The following is a 21,311-nucleotide window of genomic DNA, read 5'->3' on the forward strand; positions in this document are numbered from 1 at the left end:
GCTCTCTGCCGCAGTCTGGATGTTTCCTCCTGTGTATCTTCCCCTACCCCCATAAGTCCCTTTCAAACCTTCCTTGCTTAAGAAGGCTTTTTTAGAACTTGACACCTTGTTCCAGATTCATGAGCCCCATAGCAATACTTGGTACTGGGAGGTATTTGCGTTAGACAAAGGAGAAGGCTCCGGAGACAGAGAAGGAGCGAGTCTGACTTGTCTGGAGAGCATTTACCCTGCATGGATCTTGGCAATACTTCCTTTGGTCATCTCAGTGTTTCTCTGTCTCCTACTGCTCCTGGCTCTCTCCGCATGGGATGTTCTTTCAAAGGAGGGGAATATCACAACGACCCAGGCTGGCAGAATTACTAAGAAATGGAGCTCAGGGTGCAGAGCTCATGAAGCAGGAGGCAAAAGAAGACAGAGAAGGGCATAGTCTCTTGGACACTCATCTGCTTCCAGCTGCTCGGCTCCCCAGGCGTGATGAGGAGGTGTTGTGAGAGATAAAATTAAGCTGCTTATGGAGAATTAGTCACTGAGGATAGCCTCTGAGCCTCGGCATCAGCAAGATCTAGCAGCCTGCCTCTGCTCTTTCTCTTTGGGGGAAGAAGATTGGCAGCTACTCAACTCTGTCTGGCTTCCATAAAAGGAGCTCTGAGCTATCCGGTCCATGGGCAAGAGATGAGGGTATTCAAAAAACACCAAAAGATGGAGCCCGAAGAACTATCGGCTCAGCATCCCTTATCTGAAATGCTTAGGACCAGAAATATCTGGAATCTCAGACTGTTGAATATTTGTGTATGTATAAGTGAACGATCTTAGGAAAGGGACCCAAGTCTACATTCATTTACATTTCACATACATCTTATATACAACACCTGGAAGAGATTTTCTATAATGGTTTTTGCATGCTGCTGTTTTGACTATGATCTGTCATGTGAGGTTAAGTGTGGAATGTTCCACCTGTGGTGTCATATGGATGATCAAAAAGGACTTAGAAGTTATGGCTTTTGGGATTAGGGATGTCACACTGCATCTGCATTGGACTTTAGCAATCAGAGGATGGCCATGGGCTTCTCTTGTTGGCTAGACAGGCTGATTCTCCTTCTTCGGAGTAAAGACCTCCACAATTTTGATCTGATTTGGTTTAGCCTCCTTTGAGGAACACTGATGTAAATGTGTATAGAAACAACACCAAGAACCCTGGGTCATTGGTGGAGGCCACATCTATGCACCAAATATTTCCCCACACAAGAGCATTGTGATCACCTTCATTTTTAGGATGAGGAAACTGAGGGCCAGAAGGATGACAGACTTGGTCAAGTTACCTCAGCCTGTGGGATTTCAAAGCTCCCCTCCCCTCCACTACCTAACACATATATGCAATTTCTCTCCTCTGTGTTCCTTATCTCCAGTGTATACCTGGTTCTCCTGGCCTTGAGATGTACAGGGTAGACTTTGGTAGACAGATGTCTGGTTTGGTCTAGATGACCTTGCTTGTCTCTTGGGAGTAGAGAAGTGTCTCAGATTGGGATGTTCACCACACTGTAAGTCAAGTTTCTTTATCCTACAGTTTTGTGAGGCAGGCACCTGTTCTATGTTTGGGGATAGCTACGTGCTGGTGAGGGAGATGATGCGCATGGTCCCTGGTTCTCTTAACTCTGAAACTTTCCTGCATTCTGAGATGAGCAGGAGACAACACTGGGGATGTTCACACGCCTCATCCCAGAAGCATCTTCCACAGCTGAAAACACTGACCCCTCAACTGTACACAAGGATCTCCAGAAAAGACCCAAGTCTGTTTTTTGGGGCTCCTAGACCAGGCCACCAAAGGAATCTCATGGGTCGTGTGACTCTCAAGAGGATGCTAAAGCCATGTGAGGAGTAACTTAAGGGGCTAACCCATGCTAAACACATGCACTGACACCTTACAAATATGTAATCCTCCATGACTGTATATAGTGAATGCTATCTCTACATGCCAGACGACACTGGGAGATACAAAGACATAAACTAACTTTGAGTAGTGGTCCCTGCCCTGTGAATGGTAGGCTAGTCTAACCATTCTTCTACTCTCTCTGATACCCATCCCCTTCTTAAGGGAAGGTGTGCATCACCTAAGGCTATGAGGCGGAACAGAAGATGCTTCCCCATCAAACTTAGTGATGATTTGGCAACGATATAACACAAGAAGAGCCATGTTTTCCCATCGGAGGAATGGGAGGAGAAGAGCGCATCAGACGGTGCATATGTATATTTGCACACGTTTGCTGAGATGTGCTCCCACCTCCTGCCTCCGCCGGCCTGTTGGAACACTTTGGACTTCTGCATATGTTTTATGTCAAGAAGTATTAGCACACATCCAATCGGCTACCCAACGTAACAATGCTGTTGGGAGATAATCCTTTCCAGAAGCAGCTGCCTACAGGAGAGCAGGGTAGGTAGAAGCCAAGCCAGACCTTGCTGGGGGAAGGAAATACCCTGAGTCTGGGATGGAAATGGTTCTTGCGCTGCTAGGGGACTGGTCTGGTCTATCAGAAAAGGCTCAGGCACTCTCTGATAGCAGCCTCATTTGTTCAGGGTTCAAGTGGCATGGGAGGGGTGGACTACGGGTATAGATGAGCCCATTGAGATCTGTAAAAAAGAACAGAGTCTCTTTCTAAAGGCCACTGAAGCCCCCTAGACAGCCCCTACCCTTGCCCATATCCCATCCTCCTAGGCCTTTGCTGCAGGATTTGGACAAGACAAACATCTGGAGTTGGGTTCAGTGATAAATTGCATTAAAATCACCTTGGCAACCCCAGCCAGCCACATGTTGATTTAGGGGTCCAGAGCTATCATTCTGGGTTGTATTTATAACCTCTACACCTGCTCAAAGGTCTGTGGGGAAAGGTGGTTATGCCATTCCTCCTCTCTACCGAGTGCTTGCTGAAGATGCCAAGAATGGACTCCAGATGCCAGAGAAAGCAAGGTCTTTCTCAGAAATCCAGTGTCAAGAAAGAGTGCAGTGGGCTTTCCAAGAGAAGGGGTGAGACTCTTCCAGGAACTATCCCTGGGGGAGACAGGGACCAACCCAGACAGAACAGCAGCCTTGTGAATTTTCTCTTCCTGAACTTGCAAGTCAGTTTCTGTTTCACAGACATGTGCGTGCAGCAGGCTACACAGGAAGAGAAAGAAGGCACCAAGAGCCTCTGGCATGACCTTTTCTTTGGCTCCTTCAGGGGAGAACACTTTTTAAAGGAAGCGTTATAAAGACTCTGCCATTAAAAGTGTTCTGTGTGTCTCTAGAGAGGTACGTGCTATTACACATGGGCATAAAGTATTAGTATTGAGACCAATTAAGGGAGCTATTGTGGACCCCTGACTACGCTGGGGGATCTCCAGGCATCCTTCCCTCATTAATATGTCTGTCTTCTCTTTTATTTCATTAGAATTAACCCTCTGCCATCCTAGATTTCCTTATCCACTGAGTGTAACAGGACTAATCTCTTTTCACGCCTCCCTCCCACATGAAATATGGGGAATAGATTTTGACCTTCAGCAACTTGCTGACGCCAGATTGAAGAAGACATGACTGATTTCTAGTGCCACAGGACAGAGGCTCTCTGGCCATAGCCAGGCTCCTCCTTGAGCTTGTGAACGGGATGCTGTGATCCACTGTACGCCAACTGCTCATAGGAGGGCCCAGGAGGAACCTGCCAACTCCAAGGTAGCAAAGGTGACACTTTCCTTCTCTCCTGATAATGGCTATGCTGTTGTCACAGGCCTGGGGTTGTCATGGTGACGCCAGTAGGAAGGGAAACAAAAGCAGGCAGCATACAGCATCGCCATCCGGTGGTCTGTCTGAGGAACATTCCTATCTATCCACTCCAGAGACCCAGGGCACTGGAGGGCCCTAGGGACAGGGTTCAGGTAGGGCTTTTCTAAAAGAATCAGAGGAGAACTGAGACCCAGAGCCTAGAGAGGGACAGCTGTGATCTGTCTGTTAGGCAACCAAGTGACCTTGCCTGTTTTAGCCCTACTTGGTGCCCCACCCCCAACTATTGGGGTGGTCACTTCCCCGATTGCCACCCGGTGACTAATCAAGCCTTCAAGAAGACAGAACCATTTACACGGAACATTCTAGGACTTAAGGGTTTTCTTAGGAAATGCCAGATTTTCAAGAAAGGGGGAAAATTCTTCCCTTAAAAATGTACTGCTGAATTGGAACTCTTTCATTCCCAGCTTCATTTCTGAGTCTCTGGAAGCAAGAGCTCCTAGATTCCTGGTCCTACAACTCAGATATGAGTGATCAAGGCCAAGTTAATTAACCCTCAGTTTCCAGTCTGTAAAATGGGCCTCAATCAAAATACTTCCCTCATAGAATTGTTAAGAAGATTAAATGGGACTATGCATCTGCTATTGCTTAGCACTAGTCCCGGGCATATTAAGTACTCAATCACTGTTAGATGTTCTGGACAGCAGCAGTATTAGAGAGTGCCTGGGAAGCTGCTGGTGAGGGAATATGATCTATATGGAGTGAAGTTATGCTCACTGATCTGTAATTGGCATGTTGCTTGGCAAACTTCAAGAGCCTCAAATGGTTCTGTCTCTCTTCCAAGAAAATTGAACAGGTGCCTGGGTTGTCTTAACTTATTCCAGGCTGTAGACAGTCTGCCTTGGTTTAAAAATCCTCTTGGAGCAGGTTGAAAAGCCTCCATCTCTGCTGGCTCCCCCATTCCAGCCACTTTCTGGGGGCATGCCCTGAGATCAAGGAGTGTTAAATGAATGCTCTCCTGTCCCCAGGGAAAAGCGGTGATGGCACAGCTTTCAGCTGCCCATCAGAGAAGGAAATGGCAGCCCTAGTGACATCCTGACTGCTTTTCCTGTTGCAGACAACCGGCCTCTGAATTACAGAGCACAGGATCTCAGGGCATCCCATCTGATGGCTGTCCACACTGGATCAGATGGCTGTCACCTCCCAAGTCCTGAGAGCTCAGGGGATGGGGGTGGAGAGAAAGTAGTTAGGATTACAAGTAGGTGACACTCTCTGTTCTAACCATGGCTTCCCAGGTGTCTTCTTGTATCATCCAACTCCCTTCCTGGCAGTCGGGTTTAACAAGGAAGCTGATAGACTGCCTGCCTTACATCCCCAACAACAGCGGCCACTAATAACAAACAACGAATGTATGTTTACACAGAGAATGACTGCTGAAACTGAACCAGACCTGTTTAGGATTAATTACGGGGAGGTACCCTAGCTACATAAAAACATCTGAAGGCAATGATAGCAGACTTCTGGGTTTCTTAGAAACCAGGATGGAGGTTCAGTTTAAGAATCATCAGCTTTCTGACTTCTAATGTGCAATGAGTGTTTACCATAAAAACCATCAACAAAGGAAAGACGTATTTGTCAGAGAAGGCATGATGGTGGGACTATAGTACCAGCTGTGTATGTGTGTGTGTGTGTGTGTGTGTGTGTGAAGCCCTGAGGTTTGTCTAATATGAGACCTTGTAAGTTCAGCTAAGGATGTAACTCTTGGGAGGATCCAGAAGGCGATATATCAAGTTCAGGGTCAACTTCAGGGACTGATAAAGCTTGCCTGTATAAACCCAGTGGTGCAGGCTCTGACAGTGCCTAGGATACTGTACTTTTGGTGCTGATCATCTGTCCAAAGGAGCAGGGCAAGCAAATTGCCAAAGTGAGATGGCTGGGTACATCCTAAACTGGGCATAATCGGAAGGACGGCAACTAAGACCAGAGCAGTCAGGGAGGGAGGGAAGGAGAGAGGGAGGGAGGGAGGGCAAAATAGCCACCACAAACATCCACTTGGTCCTGTTAGTGTCACAACAAGTACCCGAAAAGAAAATATCCAGGAGCTCTAGGCATAGAAGGGACATTTCCACTTTGAGACGGACCAATCAATCACTCAGGAGAGAGGGAGGAGGGGCAGAGGACACAACACTCCCATGGTCTGCCTCTGAGTCAAAGGAGATGAAATTATCCAGTCAACCAGGGTAGTCTAATCAGAGCCTTCTTATCAGACAATCTCCAGTCAGATGAGGAAAAAATCCAATCTCCAGCCTGCTGAACCCTAAATTTGATCTAATGGGGGACCTGCTTTCCAACTGCTCAACAGCAGGTCAGAAACAGAGATGACGGACTCCAGCCCTGCCTGCGGGTTCCTTCTGGAAAGCGAGCCAGCCTGAGTTGTGTCAGCTCCTGGTCTCCACAGAGGGAGAAGCATTGTCTTTACCCCCTAGCTAGTCAGTTCCATCTGCTCAAAGTGACGCCGTTCAGCTGGCACTGCCTTCACAGCCTGGGGGGGGGGGCGGGGGGGCTCATAACTTCCCGACTGCTGTCAGCTTATAGCAGAGACATATTTCCTTTGTTTAAAAAATATGCTGTTCTAGAATCTTTGATACACACCACTCACAACGCTGGCCCTTTGATGTCCAGCCCACTTTCCTTAGTGTAAACGGGCATGACATTGTTCTTTTAATGCATATCATTCAAGGTCATTCATGACAGCCTGGCTGGACACAGTATCCCCTAAATCCACCTCCGGGCAGATGCTATTGTTATTTTTCTCCTGGGGATTAATGGCTACAGTTACCCAGCCTCCTGGTAGCAGTTATAACTTAGTTTCTCTGCTAGGAGCAAAGAACACCATCTGTGAAACAGGGAGATCCTTGCAGAGTCTGGCATGCCTTTCTACAGAACAGCCTTAAAGAGCCACAAAGGGTTGGGACCTTTGAACACAGATCTGTATGCCTCCAGCCAGCCAGAATGAGAGAGAAGTAGAGGAAGGGATGGGAAGATGCAGGGAACAGACAGGGGTCTGTCTGTCTGTCTGTCTGTCTGTCTGTCTCCCTCTCATTCTTAGCTTTATCAAATTAGTCTGATGGTTACTTGCTGGATCTATGGCCCTAAAAGCTTGATGGACAGTTCATTCCAACAGGATTCCCACTGATTTACATCCTGGGGCAATCTGTCCAGGGACATGGGAGTTTAGGCTGGGAAGGTATGAGATGTGGAGAGCCAAAGGAAGTCTCACTTCTTTCTAAAGTGTCCTTGCAAGCCAAAAAACACATGTTTCCCACCCTCTGCTTCGTGCCTTTGGTTCCCCATATCTCCTACCCTTTGAGATTTGGTTGGACCACCTGGTCCATAAAATTATATTTTGGCTCCTCCTAATGGTACAAGGGAGGCAGACAGCCTGGAATCTCTTCTTTCCTGCAAAGTAAAGGTGATATGTCTTTCTGTCTCCCTTCTTCCCCCATGGACCAAATGTAGTGCGTCTGAACTCCCACTCATGACCCCTTCGATTCAGCTTAAGTCCTGGAATTAAAAGGTACACATCGCCTTGTCTGGCTTGGAGGTGATTTTTTTTAAAAAAGACATTTGCATGCAAATCTCTTTGTACTCCAATGATGAAATCCCATCATGCACTATTCAGAGAGCCGGGAACCTTTAGAGATATCTGACCATGGAGAGTCAACTCACTTTCCACACTTACTTTGCTGTGTGAAACAGGGCAAAGTCATTTATGTCTCTGACAGTTAACATTCTCCAATGCTCATAGGGTACCCAAGGCCAAGTCTTGATAATAGGAATTATGATGCTCATAGAATAGATATTACTCATGCAAACACACACACACACACACACACACACACACACACACACAACCATAGCATACAAGTATAGATGATGTACCAGTTCCCTAGTCAGAAATCAGGGATGATCCTTACTCATCAAAAAAATCTTCTAAAATAAGCTAAGTTCCTTTCTTTATTTCCCCATATCAGAGTTCACTTATCTTCTTCAAACATTTAAGCGCAAATGACCAGAATGAAATAAATGCAAATAAATGAGCCCAGAGCTTAAAACTCCCTTTAAAGGAAATAAACATTTTCCTCCCATCTTATCTTGCCAGAGAGTCACACTACAGATTGGTTATGCTCATCCCCATGATGGCGTCTCCCCACCCACACCCTTCTTAAGGTCACACGCCTGCTATGGGTAGCTATTTCAGCGATCAGAGTAGAGTTTGCCTTGAGAAGATTCAGTTCCCTACATTCTTAGCACAACTCTGTAAGGTAGTTCCTCTTGTAGGATTCAATTTCTTTCTCACTCTTAAGTCCTGAAGCTGTCCATGACGCACTCTGGGGCCAGGGATCTGGACTGTACCATCCAGGCTTATGCAGACTGGCCTTGGTGTCCTGAACCCACTCTGCCTCTCTGGCCACAGGAATGCCTTGGGGAGGTGAGACAGAAGCTTTGGTGTCTGTATGATAGGTATAAAGTCCAAAGCATAGCTTAACATTTCCAGTCTACAAAAACAGTCCCAAGGATACAAAAAAAGTATACAGTTCCTACTCACAGCAGCTGCAGGGACACCAGCCCGTCAAACAGTCCTTTGGGAATCTCTGTGATCTTGTTCCCATAGAGCACCCTGGAAGGAATCAGATGACAGGGATCAGCAGGATGGAAAGGGGTCAGTTCTAGGGGCAAGATCTCAGGCCACCTGCCTTCCTGGTCTGCCACCTCCATTGCATCTTCTTATGGCTGAGACAGAGGCAGGGGGTGGCGGTGAGTGTGCTGTGCTAGAGGTGAGGTACAGCAGGCTCTGTCCTGCTGCATTGCATCCCAGCCCAGCCCAGCCCAGCCCAGCCCAGCCCAGTCCATCACCCCGAGGAAGAAGCAGCCCTTTGTGGTACCTCCTGAGCTGCGAGCGAGCGTGACTCGAGCCCCCACAGTAAATAAGCAGTGTGGGAGGCCAGCCTGTGTCTTCAATGGGTATTGATTAGGCTGAGCCAGCCTATAGAATGTTTCCTTTTAATACTCCACTGCATCCTAGGAATTCCTGAGCTGAGTTTGTTTTACATCATCCATCTAGACAGCAGGGTTTCGGGCATGCGGGGGCATCGCCAGATGGCACAGGCATTGCTGAGTTGAGGCCTGGCTCAATGGGGAGGCTGAGGAGTTTCGCTGTCTCAGACGATGGCAGCTTCCCCTCTCCATCCACCTGTCTTGTCCTTTCAGATCTAAGAAGGAAGGAACTTAGAAGATGTTTTTTTTCATTTCATCTTTCAGACTCACGGTGTCCCCTACACTGGTGCTCACTATTTCTGACGTAATGTTTGGTGACTTCAGAAGCCTGTGAAAGACCCAGTAGGTCTCTAATCCCGGAACTGAGACTCTCTGGGCCTCTCTCTGCTTCGTCTCATGAGAGATTTTTTTTTCTGTCTGAGGGGTCCAGCCTCCTCTTTGATCAGGAAACAGATATAAAGAGAGCTTGGCTCTCTTCTGTTAGAACCCCTTCTCAGGTCAAAGTCCCTGGGCTATGAAATCATTTAGTTCCCGCTCAGATCGAGAATCTAGGCTGACAGTCATTTGAGGAGGCAAAATTTTAGGAGGACTGAACAGCTAACGAGAGTGAAACAGGCTCCCCCCGCCACCGCCCACTTCCAGAAGCCACTGGGAGTGAAGTGTGAGTTCTCCATCAGCCTGCGGGTGTGTTTCATTAATGCTCCAACAAATTAATGACTAAATAGAAGTCAGCACGATGGCGCGGGCTCACATTTGTAATTCATATTAATGTCCCACTGCTCACTGTGCCAAATGTAGTACCGCCACCGCCACCGCCTGCTTGTCTCAATGGATGTCAGTGCTTCCAGAGTGGCAGAAGCTGCTGGGTGAGAGTGGTGGGGGTGGTGGGGGTGGTGGGGGTGCTGGGGTAGCGGTCCTCATACAGCCTATCATCCATCCTTGGCATGGAATATTCTCAAGCCGGTTGGGTCAGCCTCAAAGGTGCTGGCCTGCTGGTGAATGGCTTCCCACCTGCGACCTGTTCTCCGTGTCTCCCCTTCACAAGCCTTTCATGTAAGAGCCCAAGTGGCTCTCTCTCTGGAGACATCTCCTAAATGTTTTAGTTAAGATTCCCAACCATCTATTTTCTCAGTGTGCTTCTCCCCAGCACTTACTGTTATGTGACGTTACTTACACACTTATTTAGGCTTAGTTTATTACTATTATTATTATTATTATTATTATCATTTTATATGTATGGGTGGTTTGCCTGCTTGAGTATCCGTTCACCACGTGTGCACCTGGTGCCGGCTGAGGCCTGAAGAGCATGCCAGATCCCCTGAGACCAGAACTACAGCGTGTTGTGAGCTGTCAGATAGGTGCTGGGAATTGAACCCTCGTCCTCTAGGAGAGCAGCCAGTGGTCTTCCCTGCGGAGACATCTGTCCAGCCCCTTTAGGTTCAGTTTTTAGGTTCTTCCTCTAACTCTCCTGAAGGTTTTGATGTTAGAGGGCATGCCCATGGCTGGGTCTCTAGAGTGGAGAAAGAGCAAGGTCTAGTACAACTAGCATCCGTGAATGAGTATCTGGAAGAGAGTGAACAGGCCTGGGGTAAAGGCTCTCCATCCCTTTACCCTACACGGTCAGCTTCAGGAGCCCCAAGGGCTGGTCTAGCCAGCTGCTGGTCACATTCTTAAAGCCTACAACCCTGCTGCTCCCTTACACAGCAGGGCATCTACTAAATGGAGGGCTGGATAAACTAGAGCTCAGCGGGGCTTCCCTTGATGCTTGGGGACACCTCCAGGTTCACTATTGGTGTGCTAATTTCCTTTTTCACAATTTCTTCTGCAAGACAAGAATCATCCCACTATCATAAAACAGTTCCCGAATCTTGACTAAGGGAGAGCGGACAAGGAGAACAGAAAGGTTGGGGTGGGAGCCCATCTCTGCTCTCCTCTGTGACACTCATCACAATAAGCAGACACTAATCTCACGCACCGCCCCGTCTTTGATATCCCAGCCAGATGTTCTATTCGATAAATGAAACTAATTTACTCAGCAGGCGGCAGACACCAGCTGAATCAGGGACTTCCTGTCCTCGGCCTCTGCTCAGTGGGACGGGAGGCTCTGTGCACCCCTACCTGCATGCTCATAAACTAGGCAAGCAGGCTACGAAGAGGCTAAACACAGATAGCATGCCTGTGAGCACACACACACTTCTGTCTGGGGTGTGTGAAGGAAAGGAGTCACCAGACGATACAAATACATCAGTTAATGAAACTGTCACTGTATCGGATGCTACACTTTACACATTATATTGAGAGGACTCAACAGCATAGAGATTGGGAGAGAAATTCTGACCAAACACACTGGGCTCGAATCCTATCTCCCACACTCATGAGTGTGTTTGTAGATAAGTGTTCCCCCCCCCCCCCCCCCGTTTACGATTAGCATGCTATCTCTTGCCCCTTCCTCCTCATTCAGTTTATAGGGTGGGGTGTCAGGGGGAGGTTTGCTCATCTGGGTGGATGCGTGGAGGGCCAGAAGCTCACATCAGCTACCTTCCTCTATTGCTTTTCATTTTATTTTTGAGACAGGGTTTCTCAGGGAACCTGGATCTCCCAGTTTCAGCTAGGCTGGGTGACCTGAGCTCCTGAGCTCCAGCCCTGCCCCCTGCCCCTCCCCCATCCCCTTCCACCTCCCCCCTCCCCCCTCCTCCCTGCCCCCTCCCCTCTCCCTCTGCCCCTCCCCCCTGCTCCAGTTCTCTTGGATGTGGATGCTGGACTCAGGGTCTATGCTTAAGCAGCAGGTACTGTTACCCCTGTCATCTATCTCTCCAGCCCCGACTCTTGTCTTTAATCACCATGTGCCGGATACAGTGTGAGGTGGCGGGGTTACAGATGGGAACAAAAACAGTTAAGGAACTTAGACACACACGGCAGTAGATCCCACCGTCTATGTGAGGATTCGCCCGGTATGACTCCTACAGGAGTACTTGGTCACCATCAGCACTTGGTAAATGCTGACAATTATTGTCATTACTGTGATATGTCAATCATCGAGTCTGTCAGGCGAGGAAGGGAATCTTCCGTTCTGCCTGAGAAAACACACAGAGAAGGCTCAAGGGACTACCCGAGTGAACTGAGGGCAAACCCCACACTTTCTGGGAGTCTAGTGGCCCTTGGAGAGTGAGGTTTGTTTGTTTGTTTTTTTCCTTTCTCAGTACTGGGCTAAATAAGGGCTTTAAGAAACCCAAGAAAGCACAGGAGATGGGATGGGGTGGATCTTTTCTAAACAATGACCGAAAGGTTGGAGATGGCAAGGAAACCAGAAAAGGGAAATACTGCCCTCCCTGGACAAGGCTCCAGACGCTGGGGGGAGGAGGATGGGAGGGAAGAGGAGTGGGGGGAGGAGGAGTGGGAGGAGGAGGAGAGGAGGAGAGCCGCGGCCCTCATCTCAGACACACATTACCATTCTACCCTGTCTCCCCTGAGACAGCGCTGTGCAGCATGAGGTGGGAGGGGGAGCGAGGTGAGAGTCAAAGATGCATTCGAATGAGAAGCCAATAACTGGGAAAGTTGCCGGGCACTTAATCAATAAAAATAATGCATGTGAGTTGTAGAAATATTCCCCAAGATCAATTTCCTCCGAAGAAATATTTGTTTCTTTTACCAGATTGCCACAAGTGCGTAAGGCGGCATAAAGCCCTGATAGACACCTCCTGAAAAGAGCGGACGCGCCTCCCACCCCTGCCCCACTTACAGCGACGTGAGTGATTTCAGGCCCTGGAAGGCATCTGGGGCGATGTCCGATATCTGATTCTTGCTGATGTCTCTGAAAACATTAATGGGGAAAGTCTGAGAACATGACTCACAGGTGTGATAACGCTCTTCCTGAAGTATGCACCCCGTGGTCCAGCCATTCCAAAACTGGTACAGATTAACTGATCAATCAAGCAATTCATTTACTTATTGCACAGGGGGCAGTGCCCAAAGAATACCTCTCCTATTTCCCTGGGGTAATATATACCGCCTTTGTATGTCTTCCCATGCAAGACTAAGAAATGCCCACCTAAGTCTTGCCTGGCACAGAAGGATACGAGTATGTTGGTCACTACTAGTTAGGTGTAAAGTCACATCCAGAAGTTGTGCATTCTGGGCGTGCTGATGCCCTGTGATCCCAGCACTTTGGAGGCTGAGGCAGGAGGAGTGACAGAGGCTAGCCTGGGCTACATAGTGACACCCAGTTTCAACAAAACAAAATGAACAAAACCAGACCAAACCCCAACCGACCTCCCCCCAAAGTAAGCAAAAACAACAAAAATAAACAAAAGTGATTTTAAAAAAAATGAACCCCAAACCAAAAGCAACCTCAAGCCAGGGCTTGGTCTTGGGCGCCACTATTAAGTATTTAACAGACGGGACAAAGCAGCCCAACCCAAGGCCAGGCCAGGCTTTTGCACAGTGACCTCAGTAGTGACTCTCATCCTGAAAGACCCGTGGCATTTTTACTTCCCCGTCATTTCTCATCCCTGACCTGCAGGAGTCTCTGAGCCAGGATGACGCATCCCCTCAGCCCCGTGATACAAGCAAATCCCAAGACTCTGAGTGAACGCCTTTGAGACGTGGACTTGTCACTGGCTGGGAATGCTCCTCATCTGGGAACAAGCCGGAGGAGATGACACATCCAGAGTTTAAGAGGGCTACTGTGTGTTAGAAGGATCTTCCCAACACAGTGCACCTGATGGCTAGCCTGGCCTCGAAGGGGCAGGTGCAGGGGCTAGCCTGGCCTTGAAGGCACTAGGCAGTGGCTTAGCTTGGTCTCAACGTTGCGGGCGCTGTAGCTATTCTGGCCTCGCAGGTGCAGGGAGCCCTCTGCCGTATACTTTCAGCATCCCATTGAGAGCTGGGCCACAGGTTCCTGCAGACGGCCCTTGTGGAGGGGGATCGCTTCTCCTCAGAGTTATTAGCTCAGGGCTGGCCTTTGAGCCCCTGTCACTGGCAGGAGAGATGCACCAATTTCCTGCGACAAGAAACCTCTCCAGTTCCTTTTTCTCAACAAAATAAATCAATGGGCCCTTGCTTTTGTGTGGGAGAAAGGAGGGCTGAGGGCTTCACAGGCCAACAAGGAGGAGACAAGTGGGTACTGAGAATAAAAGCACATCTGAGAAGATTGGTAAATGATGGCCTCTGGGGTGGCTGCCCAGCCTCTTAAACTCCCACAAAAGGAGTAGCTTTGCCCCGCTTCCCTCCTGTGCCTAACAGCCTCGGAAAAGACCGTGCTCCCTTCTCCCCTGCTTCCAAAGCCTCTAGGTTGAAAGCCAGTTCCCAGGTTAAGGCTCCTTCGCCACAGCTGTCTGACTTATCCCTTTAGCTGACGAGATCGCCTCAAACAAATCCAGATTGCGCTGGCCAACTCGTCAGCTTACACTGGGCTTTTCTTCCGTGCTCCACTTTGGTCTAAGGGTCTTAACAAGCAGACACCTGGGATTAGCCTAAGCTTGCTCGCCCTCAGGGTGGCTCCCTCGTGAAGAACTTCAAAACAATACACAGGGTCTGCTCACATTAGAGAGGAGGCCCATTTTGACTCTTTCCCCCTTGTGGGAGTTCCATTCATAGCACTCAGACCTCTAGCAGATGGGAAGTTCCTCAGCCACTGGGAAAGATCTCAGCTTCGACTGTGTGGGGGACAGACTGGAGTTTTAGTTCTCGATTAGAACTTTGGGGCTCAAACGTCTTTGGGTGATAACATGAGGTGGGGTATCTTCTAGTTTGGAAGTGATGGATGATGGGAACCAGAAAAGTGATAGTTTGGTAGGAATAGGCACTGTGCCCATAGGGGCTTTCCCCCCTAATTGTTATTGTATACATTTATGTATTTGTAATGTTTTGAAATATGTGCTCACCGTGGGATGGCAAAATCAAGCCATTTGGCACATTCGGAATCAAGGAAGTCATCTATTACAGCTCATGAGGACACTTAAAAGCCACCCCAGTAGACAATACATTGTTAATAACTGTAGCCATCATGGTACAGGAGACATCTTTTGAGCATCTTCCTCTTGCCCAACTGAGATTCTGTACCACTGGACCGACATCTCTGGCACCAGCATTCCATCTCCACCCTGGCTGGCCCTTAGATGGTCATCCTATCTATTGCTTCTCTGAGGTGGAAATTTAGAATCATGGATATGATGGTTAATCTCCACCATCAACCTGACTGGATCTGGACATGCCCTCCAGTGAGTCTGTGAAGGTCTTTCAAGAGAGGATGAACTTTGAAGGGGAGGTGGGCCCTGAATGTGGGTGGCACCCTTCAATAGGCTGGGGTCCCTGACTGAATGAAGGGGGAAAGGAGAAAGCCAGGCGAGGGCTAGCATTCACCGCTCTCTGCTTCATGACCACTGACTCAAATGGCCATCTTCTGCCCCTACTTCCATGTCTTTCCCACCATGATGGGCTGTATCCCTTTTAGTTTAAAAAATAATGTGTATGGGTGTTTTGCTTACATTTATGTCTGCACACCATGTATATGCAGAGGACAGAAGAGGGTGTCAGAGTCCCTGCAACTATGGTTGCAGATGGCTCCTGGTCACATGGGTCCTGGGAATCTAACCTAGGTCCTCTGGAAGAGAAGCCAGTATTCATAACTTTTGAGCCATCTCTCCGATACCTGTATCCTTTCAAGCTGGGAACCAGAATGAATCCCCTGTGTCCTTAAGAAAAGTAAGGTATGTGATGCGTAAATGAGACTGTGTGGAATTTTCAGAAAGTAAGTGTGCAGGAAGAAACAATCACCCAAGGAGGTTAAGGACTCCAAGCTGCTAACGACTTTAATATGCATTTGGGTAAAGAGCTCTATCTTCAGACCTTTAATTTAGCTCAAGGCTGTTCCTGGTGTCACTATGCTGGACACAGAGCAGTCGGTCTTGGCTGAGGCTCAAACCCTAGGGTCTGATTTGTTAATCTGGGTGTTAGGGGCATCAAAAAAACCATAAATTGGTATACTTATTGAATCTATAAGAAATGTGCATGCAAGAGATCTCCCTAGGTCATACTACAAATGTTTCAGCATCTAGTCAGAGACCCACACAGTCCCATGGAGCTGTGACTAAAGAGAAAACGGCTCTTCCAGGCTGGAACTGTGGAGGAAAATTCCAATACATGTAAGAGATAGGATGGACTAAGAGAATGAGACACTAGGAAATCTTACAGCCTGTGCATCCAAATGAGAGAACTCGTTTGTTCTTGAGACACAGTCTGACTATGCTTTCAGGTTGGCCTCAAATTCACCATCCGCCTGCTCCAGCCTCCTGAGCTGGGATCTTAGGCCTGTGCCTCCACATTTGGCTTCAAAGAACTCTTGAAGCACAATTTTAGCAGAACAGCGCAAAATTGCCCTCAGGTGTGAGCTGTCAGCAAGTTAACTCTATAAAACCAGGAAAAGGGTCTCCAGTACCCTAGCTCTACATTGATAAGGGTTTTCCCCTGGGTAGTGTTTATTTTAGTATTGTGATGATCACTACACGATTATTGTGACGGATATGAGTAAAGCTAATGAGTCATGAATAATTCTATATTTTAAAGTGAGATGAGCATGGTTCAGTCCCGAGAAGGGGGGGTAGATTTCCCCCTGTTAAATATTAAGTATAAACTATTCGTGGTCATCTAGGAAGAAGTCATTATTATCATCTGACTCAACTGAGCCCACACCATTCATCTACAGTCTACATTTTTGAAGCTCTATTGGTCAAGAAAGTTTAACCCGATTCTTTCCCCTCCTACCACACCTTTGCAGGAATCATCATCAACATCAGTAGCAGCAGAAGTGATCAAAAATTAAATCCACTTTCCAGGCCATGACTGATAAGGCCTTATGAATGTTGAATGTGCCGATCGGGGCTACTCCAAGAGCATGGAGGAAGGACGGTAAAACACTGTCATGCTCTAAATTACCTGGACTTCACAAAAAATTAGAACAGTAGCTTAAATCATGCAGGAGCTATAGGTTGAGGGCAGTAACTGAACTTGTCATTTTTCACCAAAATTACTATCTGGCTGCATAATCAAGCTGGGCTCTAAAAATGAATTTTGGGGGGGGGGTGGCGTTGTGCATGGAGAGTGAGCTGGAGAGGCAGGGATACCAAGAGATTAATGACCTGAGATTTTAAATATTAAGGCCTATATTTATACAGCTCCTCCAGAAAGGATGCTGCCGAGGGGAGAGAAAGAGCCTGTGCTTTGAGCTGGCTCACAATGCCGCTTTCCACTTTTGGAATTGCACTGGGAGAACAACCTTGTGTGCTCTGGCTTTCCAGGGAAATAGGAAGCTGGCTTCCCGAGGTCTGAGGGGAAGCCTCCTGATGCCACTGTTTCGTGGACATATTTATTTTTTAACAGAAAAGGGATCAGGAGACCCTGTTGACACATACCCCTCTCTCCCAGTCCAGGGAAGTCAGCAAACAGGCCTGGCACACAGGGTAAAAAAGGATGGAGTCCATGCATCAGTCTCCGGGGAGGGGGGGGGGAATAGGAACAGCAGACTGTGTACCAGGTGAGGCTAATGGTTCCCAACGTGAAGAAAGAAAAAGAGATCTCCCTCTAGAATTGTAATGTTTGTGACGGGTCATTTCCCAAATCCAATTTGCCTTCTTTCAAATACTTTGGGGCTGAGTAATTCACAGAGAAAGTTCACAGTCATCATGTGACTGATATAATCATGTGATTTCCTGTGGCAGGGAAGATGCAGAAGTACAGTCTCAAGTTGCTATGGTAAGGAGGATATAGCATGCTGGCATCACCAGTGTGATGCAATTGGGGGTGTGGTACCAGTAACTGTGGTTCTGGGGGTGTTGGTTTTGACCATGGGTCAACTCAGATGACTACGATTTTTAAACCATATGGCCATATGTCAGGCACAAACTCCAGGACTAGCATGTGTCCCTTAGAAGGGAAAGCCTTTACTGTGGTTTCAAGTTCTCATGTGACCTAGCTTTTATCTGTCCCTTCTAACAATCCTTATTCCTAATCCTCCCTTGATTGGCTATGAACTACCATGCCCAATTTCCAGGCCTTTCTTTTGCCCTTACTGTTGTCTAGGACAGCTTATCAGTTTCTAATACTTACTTCCTTATTGTCTGTACTCTCCCAACTGAAGTAGAGCCTCCATGAAGGTAACTTCCATTTTTGGTGATGGCTCCATCCAGATTCTGGCATATAGCCACCATTCATTTAAGTATTAATTATATGAGCGGATGCATGGTTGTAGGGATGTTAGCCACAGGAGGATGTGAAGCCACTGTCATATGACTGTAGATAGCATCAAAGCCAAGGAAATGAAAGTTGGACAATGTGGTTGTGGGGGTGGGGCAGTTCATGTGCTCTTCTCACAAGGTTAATTTCAGTTTTCAAAGAGGCTCTTAGCTCTACATGCTCACAATCCTTACTATGGGTATATAATACTTCCTTACAATATCAGATCATCCTAGATTTGTCTGAGAGGAGTGGAACTGATTTATCAATTGGACAGGATGCCTACTACACATTACTAAAGCCCTCTACCCAACCACCCTCTCATGGGAACATTCTGAGAAATTCTTTCCGAGGGAAACTCACATTCGCTTCAGTTTTTTGTACTGGGTGAAGGCTCCTGCAGGGATGGACTTGATGGAGTTCTGTTCTAGGCGTCTGGAAAAGAGAGCAGACAAGAGTCAGTTAATCAACTTGTCACCAAGGGATCACTGAGGGGTTGTGATATTCTCTGGCCTTGGGGACAGGATGCTGTCTCTTAGCACAGGGCACAAGGGCACAAGGCACATGTCCTGGTTGAGGGAGGCAGGACAAACCCTGAAACAGCTACAGCGCTCAGCTTTTGGCCTATAGAGTATCATCCAAGGGCCCAAGAGCTACTGGAGAAAGCTAGGAGGACTTCTAGGAGCTTCGATGCTTGCTATTGTCAGCTGCCTTCGGAGGCAGCTGTGTTCTTCAGAGAATGGTGCAGGAAGCAACTAGAACAGAGCGTTGAGAAAAGTGACCCTTGCAAAGAGAAGGAAGAGAGAGAGGGACCACAGGACAGCTGTGCCTCCCTGCACTCTGTAGGTGACATCTCAACCACACAGCTAATGTGCAGAACTGCCAGCAGCTGACTTCATTTGACAGTTTCAATATTGTGAGGAAACAGTCTTAAAGTCTCTAGGCTTTCAGTCTGACACTTCTCAAAAGCGACTCCCTTGAGACCCTGGGAGTCTCAGGCCCCAGGCTGGACCCCTGAGAAGCTGCTGGAAAGTGTACCTCATACTTTATATGAACTTTCATGAACACTTCCACTCTTAGGACCCTGGGAAGAATAAGATGGTGCCGGCCAAGAGCCCAGGACTTACTGGGGAGAGAAGGAGCAATGGGGACTGAGAGAGCTTTTCCAGGCTTATTGTGTCATTTCTCAAATGCCTTCCCACCACTAAGGACCAGTGTAGTGGGAGACAGGCATGAGCAGCAGGTGGGACACTCTATTACAGATGATGAATGACACCCGAGACCAGGCTGAGGACTTAGCATCTCATCCCCATCCATCTCCCATCTCCTGGAGCTGCAGATCTTTTCATCAACTCCTCATTTGGTGTGGCTGCTCCCCAAACCCTCAGCTGAGAAAACACACACACACACACACACACACACACACACACACACACACTCACACACACACACACACAGAGACAGACAGACAGACACACACAAAGAGAGAGAGAGAGAGACAGACAGACAGACAGAGACAGAGAAAAAGAGAGAATGAATGAATGTATGAATGTATGGATGAGAATGTTTGGAAGGGAACGAACGTGTGGGGTGCCAGAGGGAGAGAGGGGAGGGACTGGCTTCCTCAGTGGCTATGTCGAGTGGATGCACACTTCTGGCAGGGACGACCCATTCATCTTGAAGAGTAATCCCTGCTGCAGAGTGGGGGAGACAGTCGTATTAATTTGTACCTCCACGATCTCATCTTCATTGGGGGAACAGAGTATTTGTTACTGGAACCGCTAATGGAGCAGTTTGCCAGCAATCTTCCCATTTCAAACAACATCTCGGCTGCTAATGTGGAATGGTTTGTCAGGCCTACCCATAACACAGACAAATCACTCTCGAGGCAGAAGGAAGGGGGAACGAGTGGGAGCCCAAAGAGGAAAGGCGGGTGAGAAGTGCAGGAGCATCAGGGCTGATCATTCTTGGCTGCCGGATGAACACGGTTTACAAATGAGACTGCCACAGTCTGTTAGCAATGTCTTTGTGCCCTGCTGGAGGGGGTGGGGAGGGCACTTTCCTGGGACTGCAATCACAGGCGGGCTGGACAGAGGCCCAGTTGGCTGACTGGCTGGTGGTGAGTCACCAAAGCTTGCCATTGGGACTGTGAGACCATGGGCTACTGGATACAGCCACCCGCAGAGGATGCCTTGATAGACTTTCCAAGGACATTCTCATTTTCTAACTGAGTAGAGAGTTCAGTGGGGAATTCTTAGCCAAGGTAACAGCTCCATGGATCTCCGGGGCACCACAAGCTCTCCAGGTATCCTGAGTCGCTTGTCACTCACAGGAAAGGGGATTTGTAGTTTACTGTCTTTGGAGAGAACCAAAGTCTGTCTACAAGGATAGTGACCCTTTTTGCCTTTGTGCAGGAGAACTCATGGCTCCTTGCTGTAGCTACAAGCTTGTCTATGTGAAGAAACATTGGAGACGTTCTGTTATCTCTCTGTGCAGTTTACAGTCAGCCAGCCTTTGCTGGGGCAAGTACTAAGGGAGGAACACTTCAATGAACAGGATATGACACCAGACCTCAAGGACTTTAGGACTCTGTTGACAGAGCTCAAGGCAGCCCATCACAGAATTGAATTCCACTGCTATAATAATCAAGATCATTATTATTAATGGCGTGGTGGTGTTCGTGTGTCTGTTATTTCTGTGAACCCTTACTCTCATGAGGCAAGCTGTACTGGCCCATTTGTAAACAAGGAAACCTCCAGGGATCGAAAGGCTTGTCAAAAAGAACACAGCTAGTTAGTGGTGGGATTAATGAGCCCTGTTCCTATCTGTTGGTCACACTGCTTGTCCATATTTGTAAAAATGGGTAAACAGAGGCTTTTCCCAAGTCATGGGAAAGCCTTGGACTTTAAGGCCCACGGACATCGTGGATGTCCATGCTCAGTGGATAGGGTCTCAAAGCCAGGGGAAGATGGGACAGAGATGAAAAGACGGGAAAAGGATACTGTTCAGCTCTCTGCATCCGTGGGATCACCATTCACAGTCTCAACCAACTGTGTTTAAAATATATTAATAAAAAGGCATCCGATTCAACACGGATAGACTTTCTGACCATTATTTCCTGAACAACAGAGTCCAACATCTACTCAGTGTTGCTACCAAGAGATCTGAGAGCGGACCTACCAGTATACAGGAGGATGTTCTCAGTTTATATCCATTTTATATAATGGATTTGAGCATCTGAGGACTAAGAGTTTCATGGGGCTCCTGGAAGTACACC

At 47.9% G+C, this 21,311-nt stretch overlaps 1 protein-coding gene across 1 annotated transcript in view; it reads right to left on the reverse strand.

Moving 5' to 3' along the window:
- Positions 1-21,311, reverse strand: part of Slit3 (slit guidance ligand 3) — a 595,031-nt gene that overhangs the window by 104,503 nt on the left and 469,217 nt on the right. The window contains exons 10-12 of the mRNA XM_052194961.1: positions 18,398-18,469; positions 12,546-12,617; positions 8,358-8,429 (exon numbers count right to left, since the gene is read on the reverse strand). Coding sequence (XP_052050921.1) covers positions 8,358-8,429; positions 12,546-12,617; positions 18,398-18,469 — 216 coding nt within the window. The remainder of the gene's footprint in view (positions 1-8,357; positions 8,430-12,545; positions 12,618-18,397; positions 18,470-21,311) is intronic.

Source organism: Apodemus sylvaticus, chromosome 10 (genome assembly GCF_947179515.1).
Source record: "Apodemus sylvaticus chromosome 10, mApoSyl1.1, whole genome shotgun sequence".
Classification (NCBI taxonomy): Eukaryota; Metazoa; Chordata; class Mammalia; order Rodentia; family Muridae; genus Apodemus; species Apodemus sylvaticus.